Source organism: Crocodylus siamensis, chromosome 4, assembly GCF_052110815.1.
Source record: "Crocodylus siamensis isolate JL-2025a chromosome 4, ASM5211081v1, whole genome shotgun sequence".
NCBI lineage: Eukaryota > Metazoa > Chordata > Crocodylia > Crocodylidae > Crocodylus > Crocodylus siamensis.
This window is the reverse complement of record NC_143398.1, coordinates 3,887,729-3,911,904: the sequence shown is the minus strand read 5'-3', so window position 1 is coordinate 3,911,904 and position 24,176 is coordinate 3,887,729. Positions and strand designations below refer to the sequence as shown.

Below are 24,176 nucleotides of genomic sequence, written 5' to 3'. Positions count from 1 at the left end.
TGTGCTCAATGTACATGTGGCTTCAGAAGGCACATCCATCGCTGTCCTTACCATTTTTTATTTGTACACAACTGTGGCATCTTCTAGCTGCTGGGAAACCTTAAAAAAAACACAAACAGAATTATCAAATTCCATCTGATAATTGTGGTATCTCAGTTAAACCACTCGAGAGCCAGTCAGGACACAAGCCAGTTGAAGAATAATTCTACTTTTTCTTTCAGAGAAAACAATCCCCTAGTTAAAATTATGATCACACCACCCAAAGTCACTTATTTATTTGACTTGTATCCCACCCTGTTCAACAGGCTCAAGCAATTAGCCAGTTTAGAATGGGTTTCTTTCCCCCCACTAGATTTGAGTAATTGTAACTCTCCTTCTTTCCCAAGAGCCAACATAATTAAATTTTAACAACACTTCAACTCTAGAATGCAGATCAGAGTTGTAACCTCAAATGGTACAGGGAATACGTGAGAAGTAAGGGTTTTTTTTCTCTCAGTTATACAGTTGATCCAATAAAATGATTTCACCAAAAAGTCTCCTACACTCTAATGAGAGGGGAGAAGGGGGCCTCACAGAACCACATCCCAGTTTGGACCACTACAGGATAACACAGCTCCTTACCCTTACTCTGCAGGCTTCCCTAGTGACTAATAGCCTGACTGTTCTGACGGGAATTAGGAAGTGACAGACATGTCCAACTCGCTCCCCAGGGAGGGTCTGAACGCGACAAAGCTGCCAATTTGAGAAAGGTGAGATGTTAAACAACTAACCTGTCTGATACAGTTTATTTGTAGTTGCTGGGGTCAAACCAGCTGGGTTTCTCAGGCAGTGCAGGCCTTCTAGTACACAGCAGGTACTAAGAAGGCTTTAAAGCATCCTGGCCTTGTCTCTTGATAGGAGGCAATCTTACCTGCTGCCTGGGTTTTTAAAGGAGTGGAAGTGTTCTGCAATTCCAAACTCACCTATTTTTTCATGGGGTTTTGTTGCAATTTCCTCCCAGGTGTTTGTTTCAAGGTTGTACGCATGGATCTAAGAGAGAGAGGGGACGCATTAGCCCTGCCAGCTCTTGTAGTACCACATATGGCAGTGACCAACAGGAAGAGGTGCTGGCCTGGTTCTGAGCCCCCTTTGATCTCACTGCCGTTGGGCAGAGTTGAGGGGGCCTCTATAAAAAACAAACCCTGCCTTGTGCTTGGACAAAAGACCAGGATATCAAACCGCTGCCCACATCATCAGAAAACCACCTTCCGACCTATAATGGTTACACTGAAAACTACTGTTAGCATCCCACAGCTGAATGGAAAAAGCACACCCAAACTGTTCATACAAGTCTTGTTTTAAAAATAAAACAAACAACATCCTCTCCAGCCCTCAACAATAGTTAGAACGCAAGATTTTATTTGGGGAAGAAGATACAGAACGTAAAGACCAGAGTGTTAAGAACAGGTTTGAGTGGCGTTAGACTTTTTAATAGGCAGCATCATTTCAAACCCTTTTCTTTACTATTTTGGCATCTAAAATTGATTTCCTTCCCACAACAAAAGGAAACCTTGACCATGAAAATATATATTTTAAGGGGGTAGGAGACAAAACCCACAGACACTGGAAACCCAATTGCATTAAATTCTCTTTCTTGGCAATTCCAGTCAGCACCTTTGTATCTGGGCACAGATGATGCACCTGCAGAGATGCCCTAAGGAAAATAATCTTTTCTTTTAGTCATGTTAAGAAACTGATTTCTGTCAACAGGGCCAGCAAAAATAAGTTACTCTAGGAGAAAGCAGTGGTCACTGAGGATCCACGTGAGCTTGTAACAAGTAGGCTTTTGTAATACGCTTTTCTGATCACCCAATTCCAATCAACTTCCCCAAGCAGACTAGATTGCCATGTTGGCAAAGGAGACCGGGCTGGCTGTGTCCTGTCCTGCACCATCCCTTGCACTGCAATATGTCCAAATCTCTTTACCTTATCTAAGGAATAAGCTGTCCAGGAAGTTCCACCTCCCAAGATATAAATTCTTTGGCCATCATGTGCGATTTCATGTCTATACCTGAGGGTGCAAAGCCAGAGACACTTAGTACCACAGGATGTTAATGCAAGCAAATTACTAAGAAGTATTCTGGAAAGTGATTAGCTTCAGGGGTTTAGGCTGATACTCCTGAGCTCTGAGATCCTAAAAATTACCCTCCCAAGTCAGGAGTTTGAAAGCACTCATCAACAGAGAGAGAAACTGCAAAATTCACAGGTCACACCCTCTAGGAGAATAAGTTAAAGAGGACCATGATGCGTTAAATTACCCACAAGACATCAAGGTAGGAACACGGGACTAGACGGAACATCCTAAGGCAAGGCACATTGCCACAGGCAACCACGTCATATAATCTTGTTCGTTAATTTACCAGGTTTTCATCTTAAACTAACTGGAAGCGAGGCAGCAGAATAGATAACCTAGGAAGTTGTGGACTCTCCAACACTAAAAGTGCTCAAGAGGAGGTTGGACAGCCACTAGCTGGGGATGATCTAGGCATAGCGATGCCCATGTTCTACCATGGCTTTTCCCATGCTTCTGGGCTTCATTGGTTGCCTCTGCCCTCGTTTCTGCTATATGTGTCAGGGTGTTATTAAGCCTTCCCAGAGGCACTGGGTGTTGGCTGCAGCCAAGACTGAGGACTCTGACTGAGCTGTGCCAATGCTCCTGCTGGGACTTAAAGCCAGAGGGTCTTGCCTCTCCACTCAGGATCAGACTGATGCCATATCTGGGGTTGGGAAGGCATTTTACCCCATGGTCAGATTGATATGGACTAGGGGGGAATGGGGGGGGGTTGCCTTCCTCTGTAGTTGGGGGCATGGCCCTCTACCAGGGATCTCTTGAGTATATATTGACATTTCATAGAAGCAGGATGTTGGTTGCCGTGGTTCCCCTATTTACTTGTGGACGGTTGCCGTGTTAGGTCTATGTTGGGTCAGGGTTGACAGCAGTCTTATGTAGAGTTTAGATTATGGATTTGTATGGGATAGTTTGAATAGGGATGATACTGCCTCAGGCAGGGGATTGGACTAGAAGTGACCTCCAGAGGTCCCTTCCAGCCCCACTTCTCTAGGATTTTATGATCAGCTAGAAAGGACTCAAGGTATTGTTGCAACTGTCTTGTGTAAAGCTGGCATGGTCCCATACTGAACTTCGATCCCGCCCCTCATTACAGAACATGACAGGGATAAAGTCTGGTTCCGTGGTGGGCTATTCCCTCCCCCAGCACCTCACCAGCCAGGACAAATCCCAGCTGCTGTTTGGTAATCCACAGTTTAGTTAAATAAGACTTCTCTCTCTGCCCCAACTGGGACCCAAACAGCTGGAGGTCCTGGAGCCCTAGCTACCAAAATTTTATATTTCACAACACTCATGGGACTGGTGCCAATAAACAGACCCTTTAGCTGTTTCAGTTCCTCTCCCTTCCAACAAACGCAGCCTGTTCCCTGCTGCGAAGGCTCTCTTGAAACAACACGTTTGCTACCAGAGCTGAGAGCCAGGGTTTAGTTTTCAAACAAAACCTTGGAAACATCTATTCAACACATGGATCTTGGAACACAGCAGACCACGCAGGAAGCATTAAAGCAAGTCCATGTCTCACCTCTCCTCCGGCATGTCGCAGGACATGTTGTTTGGTTTCAGTTGTATCCATTCCCTGGTGTTAAGGTCTAATTTATGGAGATCCGTGCTGTAAATATAGCCAGTTGTTCCTCCAAAAACGTACAGAGATCCATTAATGATGGCCATTGCCTGGGAAGGAAGGAAAGGAAAGCCACTTAGATAGGAGGCAACAGGTCAATGTATTCAAGGAAGTCAAATTTCCCATCTTCCCCAACCCATTTCACTGGCACAGAAGAGATGCTGGTGAAGGGAGGAAAGGCGTAGCTGGTGGGTACTCCATATAGCTTAGTGGTGTCCTGGCAGAAGTGGACAAGTAGACACTTCCAATAAGATGGGAGATATGAAACAGCAGGTAGGAGGTGGCTCCCCACCCCACCTCAAGGGCAAGTACATGGGCCCCAATGTGCCATGGAAAAGGGCAGGGGTCAGAGTCTCTAAACCCAGCATGTCATGAGCTCAGTGCCCCTTACAGTTTCCATGGGCAAAGAATGCAGCACAGGTGTCAACACCCACACCAAGCCCCCAAGCTCTGTTTACAAAAAGCCTTTTCATTTTATAGCAGAGATAAGTCCCTCCACACTATTCCAGCTGGTCACCAATGTACCAAACCCTGAACATGATAGATCCCATTATCCACAAGGAGCAGTTCACATGTTAAACAGGTCACTCACAGTGCACTGGGAGACCCAAAGGAGGGAGTCATATTGGCGTTCAGTGAGAGGTGGGGTTGGCCTATGCAGGCTTTACGGATGCAGTGATTTTTACAAGGCACAGGACTGCTGCAATAGAGGAAATCCCAAGCCTACAGAAGGGGGAAACCAAGGCAAGCAAAGGGGAGACAAGACAGGATTCCCTGGAAAAGCAGAGCATAGTGCAGCAGAAATGCAGTAGGATGCAACAGGGTAGAGCCTGAAGAGAAGGGTGCCCAGCTTAAATGGGATGGGGTCTGCCAGGGGAGGGATTTCAGAGAAGAAAACCTGAGGCGCGAGCTGCCAGATGGAAAAAGGTGAATCAGTGCAGTGGGGACCAAGGAGTCAAAGCACAATTAACAGACCTCCAGAGCGGCTGATAAGTGGCCAGAACAGCAAGTCTCAACAGATGATTATCTGATCATTAGCAAACGCTGTGCACAGTAAACAGGCTGCTTCTCCCCACTCCCTGCCCCCCAAGTCTTGCATAGCTTTTGTAACTCAAGTGCATCTAAAGTGTTCACCCATCCATGGTTTTGGCCATGGGCGCAGGCAAGAAGCAGCAAAAGTCATCATGGGCAGTTGGAGAGAAAGAGAGATGGACACTTCTGCTTCCCACCCCCTGACAAAGCCCAGCAAGCACTGAGGATCCCCTCCTCTTGAGCCCAGAGCCTAGACAAAGAGCCTACACACAGGCAAGAAACTTGTGGCGCTCCCATTAGGGCTGGAAGTGGAAGGGATTTCACAAGGCCACTCAGTCCAGCCTCCCGCTCAAAGCAGGATTATCTCTGACTAAACCAGCCCAGCCATTATCTGCACCACTAACAACATTGGTAGAGCGCTGCTGGATGGCACATGAAAACCTTGTGGATTTTCATGACAAATTGTCAAGCTGTTTGTCCCCAGGGTGCAGGATGTATTCACCGCTACAGGGCTGATCAACCTAAGGCTTCATTAGTGACATTGCAACAGGAGTTTTCAACACGAAAAAAAAAAATCAGGTGGATTAAAAACAGTTCTGCTGTTACAGGCAGCGTCTAAAGCCTCTGCAGTTCCTGCAAGGGACAAATCAGCCTGCCGCATGAACCATTTCCACTGTTCAGCTTTCAGCCATTTGCTTCTATTGCCCATTTCCTTATAAACCCACAAGTCTGCTCCACCACTGAAAAGTGCCTTGCCTTATGCCCTTTCTTTTCAAGAGAGGGACAGTCCTGGCTGCTCTGAACAAAAGGTGAGTCCAGGTTAAGTGCTTACAAATGGCTGGGTAGAAAAGAGGGAGAAGTCATTGCACTGAGAACTGCTCAAGCGGGTGACAAAAGGGAGTTAGGAACACATGCATCTTCTAAGCTGAGCGGAGCTGAGCTGGGCACTGCGCCTAGCCAGGGTTTCACTGGGTACCTGTCCATATATGCGATTCGGTTTCTTCCCTCGACAGCTGAGCAGGGCCCATCGCTTGTACTTCACGTTGCACACATGGACGTCGTTGCCGTTACTCTCACCGAACGGGATCCCAGTGCCGCCAAACACCAGCAGGTTGTTACCATGCAATACAACTAAGTGGGGGGGAAAAAAAGCACAGGTTTGGGCTACGTGCCGCTCTGCAGGAAGGAAAGAGACTGAGCGGCTCTGCCTCTGCTAAAGCACTGAGGCCAGACAGGTGACACTCGGTATGCTGCACTCCGTGCTTGGCATTAGGATCATGCCGTTCTGGACAAAAGGTGAGTTCAGGTTAAGTGCTCAGATACCATGGAAACACGGCCCTGCACTTCCAGACAACTAGTGCATTTGGAAGGCTTTGGGATCCCTGAGATGCTGGAAAAGGGGCTGATTTTTAGAGGGCTGTGCACTGGCCCTCTAAGACAAATTAAAGCCTTTCAAGGTGTCAGGCTCGGCACCCAAAGTCCCTAGTGAAAAATCTGGACTGGACTTGGAAAATGCTGGTTTGAGCTGGTAAAGAGAGAGAGGAGAGAGACAGAAAGGGAGAAAGAGAGCAAAAGAGACTGAGTGAAGGAGAGAGCAAAAGAAAATGAGCCAAAGAAAATAAGCGAGAGAGAAAGAGAAAACAGGGCCAGGGTAATAAGTGATTTGTCAGCAGACACACAGGAGTCAGGCTGGAGTCCAGAACCCCCATTTTCACTCCTCGCCCCCACGCGAGTGATTCACAACCTGGCCTCAGGGTAACGGCACTCCTGTACTCACGTGACATGGAGGCGAGTTCCCTGGGCATGTAGCCTTCTGTGCCCATTTGATGCCATGTGCCCGTGGCAAAGTTGTAGCGCCAAAGCTCCCTGAACAGCGGGTAGTCTTCATTCTCCGGCCCTCCAGACTCATCATAGTCTGGATTATACCCTCCAAACACATACAGGTTGGCATTGTCTGCTACGCACCGATGGCCGCTCCTTGCTGGGGGGGCTCTGTAACCTGGATGGGGAAGAAGTCGTTTTGACTTGGTTATGCCCAGAAGAAGGAAAGCAGCTCCAGTAGGGAAGGAGACGCTTGTGGGCCACAGAGGCTCAGAAGGAAGCTGATCAGAACGAATGAAATGCGAGTTTCTGTCCAGAATGGCTGGAGGCTGAGATAAGAGGCTGTTTGCATTAATGAGCCGATAGTCAGGATTTCCCTAATGAGACACCCACCTCTACACACACCCCTTATCTTGCATTCAACATTGCATCCTCTCTAAGAACATATGTGCCATCCTGGGTCAAACCAGTGCTCCACCTAGTCCAGTATCCTGTTTCCAATGGGGCAGAAGCGGATGCTCTGCAGGGACACCATCCGACCAGATATCTCTAGAGTGAGCTATCCTTTATTCCCTGAATGCCACCATTTACTGGGCTACAGATGCCAAGGGAAACATCTCCAACAGCTCAGTTTCCAAGCATTTCATGCTATAAAATGGAAGGGAAATGAATACAGCTCTTGCTTTGCCCCCCTTTATTGCTAACTCCGGCTGAGTCACACCTGGATTGCAAGCTCGCTCAGGTGCCTCTGGAAAGCACCTCCTGCACCTGTGAACCTGTCCAGTTAGCAACACAGCTCCCAAACAACCCCACAGCAAGTTCCTGACAGGGAGGAATAAAAGTTTTAGCACTCCCGGGCCTGCTAGGAGTGTAACAGGGAGCCCAGGTGAGAACAGAAGCTGAGCAGAATTAAGCTATTCATGAGTACTTCAAATAGGACAGGTGATCCAGCAAGCCCCTATCGGTCTCCCTCCCATCAGCAGGCAGCAAAAACCTGGACAGGAGCATCCTGCAGCTCCATTGTCCTTAATGCAGGACCAGACTTGCTTCCCCTGTGTCTCTTCTCTGCTTCCACAACAGTGCAGGCCTGCTGGAGCATTGCTCCATGAAACACACAGATCAGCAGCTAAGACACAGCGGGGAAGGAGGTCCCACCTGAACCAGCACGATAGAGATGCAGTCACGCTGTCACCAATACCTCCTTTCAACTGCCCCGAGAGATTGAGGCCACGAGGAAAGGAGCGAGACTGCCGAGTTCTTGTTGGACAGGAGCATATGAAGTCTCGGGCAATAAACAAGCGAGCAATAAAATACTTCCCAGCTTATGTGAACATACAATGAGAGTCTGGCAGTCACACAGCAGGATGCTTCGTGACTCAGCGCCAGAGAGGAAAGGGCCAGAGCAGGCAGCCTTTTGCCTGAGCAACCACCACTGGGCTGAAATGCCCACCGGAAAGCTCTACCTCTGCCCGGGCTCTCCGGAGTATATATTAACAACCTCTTGCAGCAGCAGGTTGCTGGCTGCCATGGTCCCCCTGCTTTCCCTGTGGTAGGTTCAGGTGTTGCGCTGTAGTTTTACTAAGAGGTTTGATTATGGATTTGTACAGGATGGTTTGGACAGGGATGATCCTGCCTCAGGCAGGGGTTGGACTACACTGGGGTGGGCGATTATTCGGGCTGGAGGGCCCTTAAGCAGTTTTGATGAGCTGTTGTGGCCCGTGTGGGAAGAAGGGCAGGTGATGGCCCAGCTCGGTGCGGCAATTGATGCTATCTGGCCCCAGGCCTGTCTATGCCTCGTCCATCACCGGGGGCACTGAACAGAGCGGGCAGGGCGTACAGGCTGGGGCTCTGGGCGGGCAGGAAGTGGCACCGGCAGCAGGAACAGGCAGAGCTGGCAGAGCTGCGATCTGCTCCCCGCATGTCCCTGCGATGGGCACTGGTTCTGCGGGCAGGACACGCGGGGAATGAATTGCAGCTTGGTCCCAGCCCCACACTGTCACCGTCCTGAGATCCTGGTTTTAGCCCCGGCCCAGCCTGCCCACTGCTCCCTGCCCACCCGCGGCTCCATCCTGTCCCCTTGGCTGAGCCCACCCTGCCCATGGGGGCCCCAGGCCAGTTTCCATGAAGACCCAGCTTGCCCACCCGCTCCATCAGGGCAGGCTGGCAGCGGCACCTGCCACAGGCCAGATGAAAGCCCTTGGCAGGCTGGATCTGGCCCATGGGCCATAGTCTGTCCGCTCCTGGACTAGATGACCGATGAAGGTCCCTTCCCACCCTCTTCCTCTACGATTCTATTTATGATTACGAAAGGGAGATCAAAGCCCCTATGTGGTGACACTGCTGGTTAGCATACATAGCACCACTTATCTCTGGCCAGCTTCCCTTTATTAGCACAGCAAAAAACAAATCCCCCGGGCTCCCAGCGATGCTGATACACACCTGATAAGCTACAAGAACATCCTGGTCTCAGCTTCCCACACTTCATTAGCACTCATCATATCCCTACTCAGAGCCTGAGCTCTGCAGTTGACACCTCATTAAGGCTGTTTATACCACTACTCAGAGAGCCCTGCCTCTAAGAGTAGGCTTTTGCACAGCTGCTGACAGCACTGCACTGACAGCGGTGGAGATGGGCTAGAACAGAGACGTCAGAGATATGGCTCGTGGAGATACAGAGCCCTCTCTGAGCAGTCTGGGACCATACTGCAGGCATCTCACATCCCTGACCAGCCAGAGCAGGCGCCACGCACACGGGATCCAGCACGGGGGTGGTGGGGCCCGTGGGACTGATCCATCATGCGGGGTCAGCCTCACACCATTCAGCCAGCCCACGGACCACTCCTGCACCACTCCTCTGCTCCACAAAGCCAAATGAGTTCAACAGTCCTAGGTTAAAAGGATCAACATCCTCCCCCCTGCCGCAAGAAAGTAGGCAATTTTCTGATGGATGAAGGTGCCTGCTATGTGCACGTCAGACTGGAACAGAGAACAGGGTCTTTTAGCCTTGTCACATAACCAATTTAGGTTGAAACATCAGGCCTCTCTCAGGCAGATTTTAAGGTCTCTGATCCAACAGTTCAGTCACTTGAGCAACACATTGTTGGACACTTGGTAAAGAAATTCTTCCAACTATTTTGTTGAGAGGCCCTAGCAAAGACATGTGGCAGGAGGGTAACCTGGTATCTGGGAGGTGCCTTTGCCTGTCCTGGAGAAAGCTCACCCAAATGTGGCAAAAGTCACAAGCCTTTATTTTTGCTTGTTTATCTTCAGAAACACGGACACAACCCCACACCTTGGTTCACATCTGTGCAAAAATGTACTGGTTACTTAAGAGCTTGGCAGTTATGTTCAACACATTTTATGCTCCATCCCAGAAATGCAGGAGCTGAGCAGAGAGTCCCTGTAACTTCATCTCTCCCAGCCATCAGGGCACTGGGCATCAACACAGAGATCAAGCAATGTACCCTCAACGTCCTTTACATCCCACCAGGGAAGTCGGCAAGGTTATGGGACCAGTGATAATCACCAGTAAATACTCCCTTTCTGAACATGGCATTGGACTCTGAAATCTCAAGTCTCTAAATGCCTCTGTTGTCAGCAAATAGCCGTGAAACCTCCTGGCAAAATATATCTACATCTATCTCAGACCTCATCCCACAACTGGTCCCTAGGAAAGAGAAGAGCCCAGCTCAGGTGACATGGTGGAGCGGGATGGTATGCCCCCTGTCAATGACCCACACTGGGCATCAATAAAACAGATGCCCTCAAGTGGAACTATAGCCAGTTGATTTTTAATGAATAAAGGAAATCTCATGAAAAGCTGACATAGCATTAAGCTTGCAAAGTCAGATGCCTGAGAATCAGCAAGAGCCAAAATTAACATTACTGTCGTGCATATGCACGATGCAGTCAGTAACCACGCAACTATTCCCAGCTCCTGACGGACCTCTGCCTCATTCGGTGAAGAGGACGGACAGACAGACAGACAGTTTGGGAAAGAATCAGGGTCGCACAAAGAAATGAGGCTGTTTTCTGTTGCATCCTGTCTCGTTTGCTGCCAAAGCTAAAAGATACGTACTGCATGGGAATGACCTGAAAAGTCAGACTGGGCTCACAGTTAGGGAAACCGACTCTTACCTGGAGGACTGGACTCTACTCCTGTCCCCACTGCAGAGTTCCTATACGAAGTCCCAGACAGCTCCCAAACTACGGGTCAAAGGTCACTGATACCAGACTTTTCAAAGAACATCAATTGTCTTCTTTATTCCCCGGATGCCCAATCTAAGACAGCTAGGAGACAATGATTTGCCCAAGTGCTGAATGCTCTTAGCTGCAGTGGAAGTCAACTGGAGCCGAGCATGCTGGAAAGCCAAAGCCCAAGGCATGTCAAGTTTGGCACCTGACAGTTTTGATCATAATCTCTCTCTGAGTGCCCCAGCTGGGCAATAAAATCTTAGCAGCTCTGACCCCATCATCTGTAGGCCAAAGAGCTGCAGTCAGCATCCAATTACATTTTCCACCTCTCCACCCTCCTCCATCACAATAAGTAGCAAGGGCTGAACTCACAGCTAAGTTGCAGAAACTTATCAAGGTCCTATTGAAACAGAAAAGTTGAGCTTATCAACTGTTTGTTCTAGATCTGCAGGCCTGGTTAAAAAGGTCATGTTGATCAGGGATCCTGGCTTTCTCCGATTAAAAAAAAATCCCCAATTTTCAGACAGAAAAAAATAACCCCAAATCCACATTTTTCCAGGATTAAATGATGCCCATCTTGCTGGGGTCATAGTTTCATAGTGAGTAGGGTTGGAAGGGACCTGAGCAGATCATCGAGTCCGACCCCCTGCCATGGCAGGAAAGAGTGCTCGGGTCAAACGACCCCGGCGCGGTGTTCATCCAGGATCCTCTTAAAGCCCCCCCGAGGTAGGAGCCAGCACCACTTCTCTTGGAAGCTGGTTCCAGACCCTAGCCGCCCTGACCGGGAAGTCACGCCTCCTGATGTCTAGCCTAAACCTACCCTCTGCCAGCTTGTGACCCTTATTCCTGGTCACTCCTGCAACAAAAATCATTTTTCTCCTAGATGTCTGTCAAACACCAAATTAAATAGGTGTTAAAGAAGTTAAGAGCTTAATAACTCCTTTGCCTTCACTTCTGTTATTTGTGATGTGCTACTCCCACCAGCACCCCTATGTCCACTTACTTTTTCCAAAGAGGAGGGAAAAGACAAAGTAAGACAAACCTGAATTTTGATGTGGGAGAAGCAAGAAAGATATTTCAATAACAAATCCGACCTCCTTTTTGCATCAAAGGTAAGCAGCAAACTTGTTTCATGCAGCTAAGATGAAAGTCACTTTACTCCACTAAAAAAGTCTCCAGAAAATAACTGCGTGTCAGCTAGGTTGCAAATTGGGGTCTAAGTTCTAACCCTGGATAATGATGTGAAGCACCTAATGGACTGAAGGGGAATCGTGAATAAATAAGCAACCACGGGGCTTGACCCTTATCGATAAGTCAGGCCAAGGCCTTGGTTCCCTTATGAAAGATTAATAAACCTGGAGAGGTTATTTGCTGTGATACACAGAAAAGGAAGCCCAAAGCCAGGTTACTACCAACCAGGTTCTTGCTGGTCTGGAATTACTGTAACAGCTGCAGGCAATACCCGAACTCACGATTTTAACCTTTAAATAAATCTCATGTACACACTGCTAACCAACTATCTATGCACTCCTGTTTCTATTAACTAGGGTGACCGTAAGTAAAACGGAGACAGGTGTGGCACTGCCTACCCCCGCAGTCAGTGGCACTGCTGCAGGCAGTGGCAGGGCCCGGAGGGCAGGGGTGCAGGCGGGGCAGCCCAGCGCACTATGCTGCTCCACCTGCCCACCAGGCTGCACCCCACAGGAACATCGTTTGCATTTTCACCAACCAGCCAGGACTTGCCTATAAAATAAGGAACCGTCCTGGTCAGACCAGGATATGTAGTCACCCTACGGTTACCCATCCTCCCCCACCCTCGCAATTATATACAACATTGACCTATTCCTTTAAACCAGGGGTGTCCCAACACCTGGCCTGCTGGCCAGATCCAGCCCACAAAACCATCTTTCTTAAAATCATAAAAAATGAGGGTTGGCAGGGAGCTAGTCCAGCCCCCTGCTTAAAGCAGGATCATCCCTAACTGCATCATCCCAGCCCAGGCTTTGTCCAGCCGAGTCTTCAAAACCTCCAAGGATGGAGACTCCACCACCTCCCTGGGTAACCTGTCCCAGTGTTTTACTACCCTTCTAGTGAGAAAATTCTTCTTAATATCCAACCTGAACATCCTTTACTGCAACCTGAGACCATTCCTCCTTGTTTTGTCATCTGTCATCACTGGGAACAGTCTAGATGCATCCTCTTTCAAGCCCCAATTCAGGGAGCTGAAGGCTGCTATTAAATCCCCTCTTGGTCTTCTCTTCTGCAGACTAAATCAGCCCAGTTCCCTCAGCCTCTCCTCACAAGTCACATTCCCCCGCCCCTTAACCATTTTCATTGCCCTCTGCTGGACTCTCTCCAACTTGTCCACATCTTTTCTGTCATTGGGGGGCCCAAAACTGGACACAGGACTCCAGATGTGGCCTCCCCAGTGCTGAAACGAGGGGAAGAGTCATTGCCCTTGGGCTGCTGGCAATGCTCCTACCCATGCAGCCCAGTATGCCATTAGCCTTCAACCCACTGGGCTTCTCACAGGTCCAGTAATTTGGCAGCAGTTGTCACTCCCCTACTGCCCAAATTTCTACACCTGTGGGCAGCCCAGCAGAAGGCATGTTAGAGCAGGCGCGTGGGGCTTGGGCAGTGTAGAGCCAGACCCCAGCACGCAGGGCCAAGGCAAGGAGGCACAGGGCCTGATCCCAGCATGGAGCCCCGATCTGGGCACATGGGGCCTAGCCAGGACCGCCTGGGGCCCAAACCTGCATACCAACCGAAAAGGTTGAGCACTGCTGCTAGTTAGCTCTATACAGCAGAGCTGTTAGTAGAGTCCACTCTCATTAGAGTTACTGGATGTCTGGGTTTTTTCAAGCATGTCCTCTTTTTGGATCCTCTGATCTCCATCTGGGTGGTTTTTAAAAATATGAACAAATGTCTTGGATTTTGCTCTGCTCAGCATCAAAGTTTTTCCCGGTACTTCCTGGCTTGCCCTAGCAAGTAGCTGCTTAGGACTGGGAAGAGCGAGGGGAGGGCAACTGGGGGCAGGGGGTGCCACACACATGCAGGTAACCAGCAAGCAGCCAGGCAGGGTGGTGGGAGCAGCCCCACCAGCCAGCTGCAGGCAAGTCTATGGGGGGCAGAGGTTGGAGAACCAGGGCTTGGGAGACTGTGGGGGCAGGTAGGGAAGGCAGTTCTTGCTGGCACTGGGGGGAAGCTGCCTGGAAGCTGGGGCTGCAGCGGCGGGGGGGCACCTGCCCCTCCAGTGGAGGAAGGGGAGTGGGGCCCTTTTGGGGGCTGCATGGCTGGGCCAGCAGCAACAGAGCTGGTGCCCTTACCTGCAAGGATGGGGCAGTCAGGAGATGCTGCAGGGAGCAGGGGGCTGCAGATCAGGGTGAAGGGTACCAGCAGGCATGCAGGGTGGGGTACTGTGGCTTGGGAGTGTGGGGCAACGGCAGGAGCAGAGACAGGGCAGTGGCATATCACCACCTCCCCCATAATCATATACCCCCACACACAAGTGTCCTCTTTTTTGAAACGGGACGGATGGTAACCCTAACTCTCATAAGATGCCTGGTTTGAACAGGGACCTCTGGGCACCACAAGAACATGACCACTTCCCCATCCAAGTGCAGTAACTCCTGGCTTTAGGCTGAGAGGATCACTAATGCCTCTTTTGTTCCCATCAGTGACTATGCTACAGAGAGCAGTGTTCTCGAAGTTGAAACACGGTTATTTCCATTTGTACAAACTGATAAAGCTTATGGTATGCAGAACCCCTCTTATTCTGCTTAGCAGTGCCTGCCAAATGTGTGTGAAGCTCAGGCCTTCAGAGAGGGGATCGCTTCCGGGCTGGGTCGCTTAGGTGATTGTCCTTTGCATCGGGAGCAGAAGGCGCTTGTACAAATGCCTGGGAAGAGGTGGAACAACACACCCTGTTGTAATAAGACAGGGCATAACCATGCTGTGCAGGGGAGAAACAAACCCTCTTTGGGCTCATGTATACAGGAACACTTCTGAAAGGCAACACAAACCAACTCAAAGGTGCGACTATAAAGCCAAATAGCATTAAGCCCTTGTTTAGATAAAATGGACCTTAATTCACTTAACCTTCAAATCACTTTGGAAGCATGAAGCTCAATTAAATTAAGGCCACTTTGGGTCTGAATATAAGAGCATCCACACGGGGCTGAATGTAGTTTAACTAGTTAACTTCCAGTGCCTCCCTGTAGACGGGCCATTAGAAATACCTGTATTGGTCAGAGGAGAGCAAGTCTATCTTGAAGTTTTTAAGTGGAGATTTAAAACTCCAGTAGAAGATATTTGATTTAATGTTTCAGATTTTAACTCCAGCACCTGTACTATGCCAGGAGTTCATATTGAGCACATTACTAGGGTTGCTGCAGTTAATATGATCATAGGAAGCAACACAAGCTAGGAAGTAAAGGAAGAGAGAAACTCCCAAGTGTGGCAGGAAACTTGTATTTGGCAACAGTCTCCCCTCTCTCCACATTAGTAAAACCAGTTGTTTAAACATCTGCATCTACTGCTGACAGAATAGGAGTTATGCACTAAGAAAAAAAAGAAATCTCTTGCAACCTCAGGGCTCAGTCGAATTCTGTGACTACTCGAGGGATTTTTCAGGTTTGGCTTCCCAGTCCTAAACCTCCCAAGCAAGTTTTGTTTTGCTTAAATAAAAGCATCAAATAAAATAAATACAATACAAATAAAAATATTATTTTTCCAAAATAAAATAAAAGCAACTAGCTTTCAAAGGATCAGAGGCCAGACAGGCAAGCCGATGCCGAGACGCTGCCACATGGACAAACTGCTGAAGGCTTCCAAGTTGGGACTAATTGAGACCCTTTGCCACGATGCACAGCCACAATGAGAAGCTGGCTGGATTTCCTCCCTCGCGCTTCAAGCGATCTCTGTAATTTTCCCTTCAAACCGGACTAAACTTCAAGATGCAAAACTCCCAACTCAAGCACCGAATGCAGGCCATGAAAAACTGCAGCAAGGAAAACTTCAAGAGCAGCAGCAAACAAAGGCATTTCCCCTTTTATTGTCCTCTCTCTCAGTGCCAGGGTAAAAATGCCGGCACCCTGATTTATACGTAGGACAGGAACTGCCGTCCAAGCCAACAACTGAAGCAGCAGTAACGGAGGTTGCTTGCTCGGAAGTACCTGAACTCGGAGGCTCCCAGCCTGGTTCTTGCGCATACTGGGGATGCTCCCATGCTGCTTGCAGCCAGAGAAAGTTTTGTTTTCTGGTGACGTGTATTTCTCAAGCTTCATGGGGAGAAAAGAAAGCACTGCCCAGAGTGTGTTATTATCCAAGGTTGGGGGCAGGTGCTCTAGCCCCGTCATTTACTCCCTGTCGTTAGAAGAAGCTTATGTCGTCATTTTGACATTGAAGCCCTGATATCCATTTAGTATCCCGTTCAGGGGCACGGGCTACCCAAAAGGAATAAACCAGGCATTAAACGCATGCTAAGTGAGAAGTCTAAACCAGTCATTTAAAAAAATAAAATAAAATGGTACAGAAATGAAATCACCCGACTTGGAAAGGGCTCTCAGAGCAGAGACAGGAATCAAACTGGGGCTGATTTTCTTTTGTGCACACCAGCAAAGGACACATTTAAAGGAGATCCATTTTTATTTTCCCCAGGTTTAAAGCGATAAAGTTTTCCCCAGCATAGGATCATATCACTTTGGATTGCAGTGTGCATTTGAGTTTACCTTACACTCTTTTGTGGGGTATGATACTCATCTATGGACCTTGAAAGCACTGGTACAGAAGCATCTTCCAAAACTGGAAACCCAGTTCTTAGGTGTCCCCCATCAGTCCCCAACCTTTTTAGACTCAAGACCCCTTAGACTTTAGATCCCTCATTAGACTCAAGACCCCTCTCAGAAAATGCCAGCTTTATTTTCACTTGGTTTTTGACTACTGAGAACAGAGCAATTTTTCTGTTGCAAAATACTCAGAAAGACACATCAGGTCAGAACGTTTTTGACACTATTTGAAATCTCTGGGTGCGTCCAGGTGAGAGTGGACACTTGTGTCACCCCAAGGACAAATAGCAGCGGCACGTAGTTATGCCCCTGCCACTTGTCCCTGGGAAATGCCCATGCATGCATGCTCTGGCATGCAGCAAGTTGCCCCATGTGGGGTAAGGGAGGCTGGGGCTAGCACCTGGGTGGCCCCAGCAGCCATACCTGGGGGCCTGTCAGGGCTGCAGCGGTGCACGGAGCCTGGCCAGGCTCGGTTTCGTGTGGCACATACTGCCACCATGTGCGCCACCCTCCCCTTTTCAGGCTTTTTTTACACCAGGATCTCCCGCTGCAAAGCAGCAGCACGGTGAACGCCTGCATGTGCAGCACATGCAGCTTGCGGTGCCACAGACAGATCTGCAGCACTGCATCCCACATATGCACACTCTTCTGGACACATCCTCTTGTGAATCACATTTGCACACCTAACAGCCAACATGGTGTGGCATCCTGCAACACCCTTAAAAGGATCTCAAGGCACCCCAGGGTGCCACGATACCCTGACTGAGAATCACTGTTCTCTGTACTAGACACAGACACCTGCGTGTGGCTCGCTTTCTGTCGATCGCACGCATGTTTCAGACAGTTCAATGTGCAAAATGAAAAGAATATAGGAAACGCGAGTTGGCTGCAGCCTCTAAGAACTGTTGGGAGGGGAGGCAAGGTAGGGATATTTTCCAGTCCAACAGTGGTCAGCACCTAGTGCAGGGGCGGGCAGTTATTTTGGGCGCAGCGCCATTTACTGAGTTGTGGTAAGCCATTGAAAGCCGCATGATAGGCAGCCCAGGGCAGATTAATATTAATTTTCTAAATTTTTTAGGGGCCCCGCGGGCCAGACAGAATGGCCTGGTGGGCCACATCCGGCCCCCGAGTCGCATTTTGCCCACCCCTGACTAGTGGCTGTGAGAGATCTTTCCCAAGAGATGCGACTGCGTGGCAACAGGCTCCGTCAGAGTGCCTGGCTTCACAGCTGTCTTGACTCAAGCTGGCCTAGTTCCAGCCAGAGCAGCCATCCTGCAATGCAATTCTCCACCTCCTGCACCCACAGTGAACGTGCATTTACTCTTGTGGTGCTACACTTCTAGGGGGCAAAACCTAGCGCCCTCAGTACTGCAGCAACCAGAGCTGCTGAACAAAAGCTTCCCCGTTAAGCTGGGGGAACTCTGCCTTTTCTGGGCAACTGGGGGGAAACTGCTGGGAGTACACCAAGAGACAGGCATGCATGTGACACTGGGCCTCATCTATGCTACAGTGATCAACTCAGCAGCTGACAAGTTTTAGCCTATACCCCACCACAGGCCAGCCGATTCAGATGAAAAGCACTACCAGAACCAGATGAGACAAGTTAAGGACAGTACTTGATTTAAAAATCTATACAGCATAAGCTGCCCTTTTCTTTAATTCTCAAGCAGAATGAGCTGTGATATCCATGTTCTTCAAATAGTGACCCTACCTAGATATTAAGCACGTGACCGCAGCTTGCTATTCTCTGCCAGTTTTTCAAGCCTCAAAATGCTTGAGAAGGGAGGATGGCACCCTAAATATGGAGAACCCTGGAAAGTTACTGGAAAATCAGTGCCTACACACAGTTCAGAGATCTATGATTAATTACTGCCAAATTATAAATAGAAAGAAAAAAAAAACCCTCTTCAGAAATGAGCAGAAGCTACATAAAGTTTCTGTGGTCTTGGTACTCATTAAAAGATCATGACAGGCATCTAAAACTTTTACAGCTGATGAAATGAATAAACCATTTCCTAACCAGCTGTCCAGTCCCATGTAATCTAGCCCCGCTCTACTGAGTGGCTTGTTCAACCAGGATAACAAAGTGGTAGTTATGCAATGTGTTATCTTGATGACTGCTATCAGATATCACCATGCACAGGGAAACAGCTGTGTTTTAATTTCTGCTGGATGTTTGTCCCAAACAAGCAATGCAAAGCAGAGCTACACACAGGCATGGGCAAACCAGGCAGTCACCCGGGGCCCAGAAAGAAAGGGGGCCCAAAAGTGGTAATTATTTTCTACTGTCCAATTACATTATCATTATCTCTGGCAAAGGGAGGGCTGATAATAAAAGTTCACCTAGGTCCGTCAGGAGTCTAGGTACAGTCCTGATGCAAAGCAATGTAAGAAATGGACCCAGTGGTGTAAAACTTGTTACAAGTTTCTGAAGTTCAAGTGCTGCCCTGTAGCATTCATTTACACCAGTGTCTATCCTTTCTTTGTCACTATTGGGAAATGAAGGGTTTCTTAGGCAAACCAAGAAAACTGCGATGAAACAAAAGCCTGGAAATGCAATGGGGAAGCCACACAGGTGTGGGCTCCTGAAACTGTATTTGGTGAATGAAACCATTTTGAGAGCTTTGAACAAAGCCAGCAATGTTTCCTCCTCAGCTGGATGGAATGGAGATTCCCACGCATCTGAACTGACCTGAAAGGGATCAATAGCCAGGCTCTATTCCAGTTCAAGCAGTCAGTGCTGGCAATGAAATAAAAGTGGAGTTCACATCTTGCCAGTCTACAGTAGGACGACTCTGCCAAAACAGAGCACCAGAATTTAAAAACAAGCTGCTGGACAGCGCTGGAAGGGTGCATATACTGACAGGGAGCATTCACGCTGAATGCCAAGCCTAGAAAGCATTTTACATCTCGCAAACCTTTCCAGCAGTCCCATTTCATCCTCCATAACCATTTATCTTGAGCTGAATCTAAGATAACAAGGAATACGGACCACTAAGGGGACTTGAAAATGTGCCACGGTGGGGCCCATGCAGATAGGTTTGGGACTCTACCTAGACTCCTGGCAGCCCCAGGGAAACGTTTAGTATCGGGCCCCGCTTTGCCAGTGAAATAATGATAATGATAATCGGACAATGGAAAAAAAAATTATCATTGTCGGGTCCCCTTTCTGTACAGGCCCTGGGCAGCCCATGCTTGTGTCCGGCTCCGGGTAGGTTTCAGGACAACCTGAATGCAGTTTTGCAATTACATTCCACGTGGTTAATAAGCCATTTCTAAGCACAACCAGAAATCCTGTCCAAATTGCACGCAAGTCTCAAAGTCATCTGGATTGGAAGAAGCCTTAACAGGATCATTTAAAAATCAACCCCCTGCAGTGGAACAGGATGTGGTTATTTCTGGAGTGTGGCAGACCTGGCCAGGAGAGGCCCCAGGGATGACGCTTCCACCTGTTTCTTCTTTTTGGGTTCTCCATGTTATATAAAGATGCCCTCATTACTCCTTTCTTTCCCCACCCCATTTCTCAGTGCTTGCAATGCCAGGTTCCAGCTTCCTCCCCATGCTGAAGGACTTCACTACAATCTTTGCAAAGGGACTGTTTCAGAGGCCTAGACCAAAGCTTCAGCTCCCTCCCAACCCCAGCTACAGGGAAAGAAAGACCCCAGAAGTTGGGGTTGACATAACTAGCTAGGACAATTTCTTCTTCTTCTTTCTGTTTGAAATTGTTAGTTCAAATTCATTACAAGGGATCCAGAAATGCTCACAGTGGGATCTCAAACATGGCCTAAGCTCTGTTCTCCACCCACTCTCTTTCACATCACTGAATGGTCTCCTCTGTCCGCAGCATGTGTAAGGTGTCAATCACTGTCGTATCTGATCAGCAGATCTTTGAATTTTGCCTCTCTAGACCAGTGGTCTCCAAAGTGGGGTGTTTTACTGATAGGGGTGCGCAATCAGAAAAAAGTTTAGAGACCACTGCTCTAGACCACAGAAATAAGCCTATTCAGTCTGCTTTCCAAAGGTCTTCATTTTCCACGCCTTCCATCACAACCAGCTATCTTAGTACCACAATTTTAAAAACATATGTGCAGGAATGTCGCATGACGAGCAGAACAATGACATGATTATAGTTACGTAGAGGACAATATCCCAATGTCCAGACTAAACAAAAAGTGTCAAAATAAGTTTGACAAACTATTTGGCTTGGCAATAGCCACACACAAAAAGCTTCCCAATACAGTATTTGGAACAAAAGTCTCTTTTTGTCTAAACTGCAGCTTTCAGATAGCAGCACGAGAGGGAGGAGAACTTCCAGGTCAGAAGTTCATCCCATAGGTTTTATTTTATTATTAGACGTGCAATACTGTCTACATTTTAAAACATGCATAGAATGAATTACACAGCCCCAATCTACCTGCAAAAAAATAAAGAAAAAGAAAAGCAGGAAACACTGAATAAGAAAGGACACTGCTTGCTTGCATACTGTCACAAAACAGTATCCTGGAATAAACATACCAAAAATATGCAGGACTAAGTTAGAATTTGTAGAGAGTCAAACAATTTGTATAGTGAATTTTAAACCTATCATGCAAACAGGGATGGGATTATAAACCCAGTTTTCCTTTTGGCACAGAAAGAAGCCATGACAGATTGTGAAAATATTCCGGCTTATTATTTCTTTTGAGGGTTTTTTGTTCATTTGTGTTTGTTTGTTTGTTTGTTTTGTGGGGGTTGTCAACCTATTAGAAACTCAGCTCTCATCTGCCCTGGAAAGCTACCATGACCGATAAATTAGCAGAATGCCATCACGAGAGAATGAGAGCTGAGCAATGGAGAGGGGAAGATAATTTTAGGTTAGACCATTTAAGTGTCTGGTACATTAATTTCCATTCACCTCCAAAGCCCAATGAAAGCACAAATGGAAGTGTCAGTTTGAGATGTATTCCTATGCCCAAGCACTTTAGATGCAAGAACTCACGCTCCCCAAAACCCAGCCAAGAAATCACTGGGCACAGGGGAGAATGTCACTGCCACTGCCAAACTTCAACATCCTTGTTGCTGCTAAAGCAATGGTTTTCCATCTCCTTAAACTCAGGCTCAAGGCACCCTTCAGAAAATGCTGTCTCTGAGCTTTCACGACTACAGAAAAATAACAGTTCTTTGCTGCAGAAGAATTGCTCCGAAAGAGACCATAACAGGTCAGTGTTTGTGACACTGGATTCCTGTTTGAAACCTCTGGGTTTATCTTGTGAATCATGTGTAGACGTTTGCACACCCACCAGCACTAATACTGTGTACCCTTAAAAGGATCTCTCAGTATCCCCCAGGTGCTGGGACCCTGGTTGAGAATTGCTGTGCTAAAGCTTATCCTCCTCAAGCTCATGCCAGAAGCCTTTCGCTCTTCTTTGTACATCACGACACAGCAAAAAAATATATGGAGTTTATCATTTCATTCCCAAGATGCCTTTCCTTGTTAAAGCCATCAATGCAACTTTTTACTATTCCCATATTGACTGAAACATTTGCTTTCTTAATGTGAGGACATAGGCCTGAATCTGGCAAGAGATCCTTGAACAGCTTGTCTATTTTTTTTAAATTATATATTCCCCTGCCCGCAAGTCATTTTATGTTTCAGTGCATGTTACATCAAAGACTTCTTTTCCTCACTGAACAAGTTACTTTGGTCGGAGAAGGCTTGAAGTAGTACCTATGCAAGATGATGTCAGGAAAGAATATTATTCCATTTTCCATGGGAAGAAACTGTCAGTGAGACAGTTAGTCAGTTAACTAGTCAGTCTCCAAGGTGCCACTCTGCCCTACCTTCTTCCTGAGTTCAGACTAACATGCTTCATCTGGGGAGAAGCAACCAGTGACATGAATACAGGTTAGGACCAGATGTCCCGGCCAGCACAGTGGCTGAAAGGGATCTCGGGGTTATGACTGATCACAGGATGAACATAACTCGCCAGCGCAATGCTGTAGTCACCAGAACTAAGCACACTGGGATGCATTAGCCGATGCATTGTGAGCAGGGCAAAGGAAGTGATACTTCCTCTCTGCTCACTGTTGGTGAGACCCCAGCTGCAGTACCGTGTCCAGTTCTGGGCACTGCACTTCAAAAAAGACGTGGAGAATCTTGAAAGGGTGCAGAGAGGGGCCACGAAAATTATTAAGGGCCTAGAGGCAAACCCTTATGAGGCAAGACTAAGGGATCTGGGACTGTTCAGCCTGGGGAAGAGAAGACCAAGGGGGGACTTAGTGGCTATCTGTAAATATGTAAAGGGTGAATATCAGGAGCTGGGGAAAAGACTGTCCACTAGGGCGGCCCAGGAGAGGACAAGGAGCAATGGGCATACACTGAGAGGATGGTTTCAGGTTGGATGCAAGGAAGAACTTCTTTACAGCAAGGGTGACCCGAATCTGGAATAGACTTCCTAAGGAGGTGGTGCAGTCTCCAACCTTGGAAATCTTCAAGAGGAGACTGGACAGACGCCTTGCTGGAATCATCAGAGCAGAGGGGTTGGACTCTATGATCTTTCGAGATCCCTTCCAGCCCTTCATTTCTATGATTCTATGAACATGGCTAATCACCTCTATGACAGGGAGAAATTAATTCAGTTTACCATGATCATATCAGGAATGGCAGAAGGGGTTACAATAGGTGGTAGGAGGAGGAAAAGAACTATGCCAAGTATCACAGCACATTCACCTTTGTCATCTTAATCTCATATCTTGCAGTTTACCAGAGGAAAATAAAAAGGAAAACCCTCAATGACTCCTGGAAGTAGCACAGGGGTTCCCCGAGCGTGAAGAAGAGTTTGGGACCTCTAGCAAACACACCAGATCCCAAATAGTGCTAAGAACCCTTTGGCAGGGTTTCATATCAAGGATCACAGCATAAAAAATAAAGAAGGTTTATATTGCATTCTTTGGAAAGAAGCCAGGACAACTGTACTGGGAGGGGGGTGGAATTTAAGGGCAGAGAGGAAAAGAGCCAGCTAGGTGTATGGGGAAACACTCCAAGCAATAGTGACATACCAGACACGCTAGGCTGCAAAACACTATAGTAACCTACTCAGACTGCACCTGAAATCACCAGATATTTCTGCAAGCCCACGCAACAACAAAACAGCCCCACATGTATTATCATTACATGCCTCCAAAGGTAAGATGGCATTCAGCAAACTGGGAGAGGGCACAGCCCTCAGTCATCTAGCCAGTCTTTTCACAGGCTCTAGGAGACAAAATCCAGCAGCTTATATTCAGGTTTTCATCAGACGTTTACAAAAGCTTAACTCCAACATCAACAACAATCAATGGGCCCAGCAGAAACGCGCCAGGAGGGCATACTGCCAGCCATCAGATAGAGCTGACTTGGCATTTGGAAAAGAAAGGATAAAGCTAGCACTGCACAGCTGCACAGCAGGGGGCCTTGTTAAGGAACGGTGGAAAGATGGCAAATCTCCTTTATAAAAAATATAGGGGATGCCTCCAGAGGAGGGAGTTGGAAAGAAAGTCTCTTACAATCATTTAGTGGCTCTGAGGAGCAGATCCAGGGGGTGCAGTGGTGCGGCTGCACCCCACTTTGATTCCTGCTCCAACCAGACTTTAGAAC

General features: G+C 47.9%; 1 protein-coding gene across 1 annotated transcript in view; it reads right to left on the bottom strand.

Moving 5' to 3' along the window:
• Positions 1–24,176, bottom strand: part of KLHDC10 (kelch domain containing 10) — a 34,217-nt gene that overhangs the window by 8,222 nt on the left and 1,819 nt on the right. Inside the window, exons 2-7 of the mRNA XM_090041497.1 lie at positions 6,538–6,759; positions 5,737–5,891; positions 3,630–3,778; positions 1,966–2,050; positions 963–1,029; positions 52–99 (exon numbers count right to left, since the gene is read on the bottom strand). Of these exons, the coding sequence (XP_089897623.1) occupies positions 52–99; positions 963–1,029; positions 1,966–2,050; positions 3,630–3,778; positions 5,737–5,891; positions 6,538–6,759 (726 nt within the window). The remainder of the gene's footprint in view (positions 1–51; positions 100–962; positions 1,030–1,965; positions 2,051–3,629; positions 3,779–5,736; positions 5,892–6,537; positions 6,760–24,176) is intronic.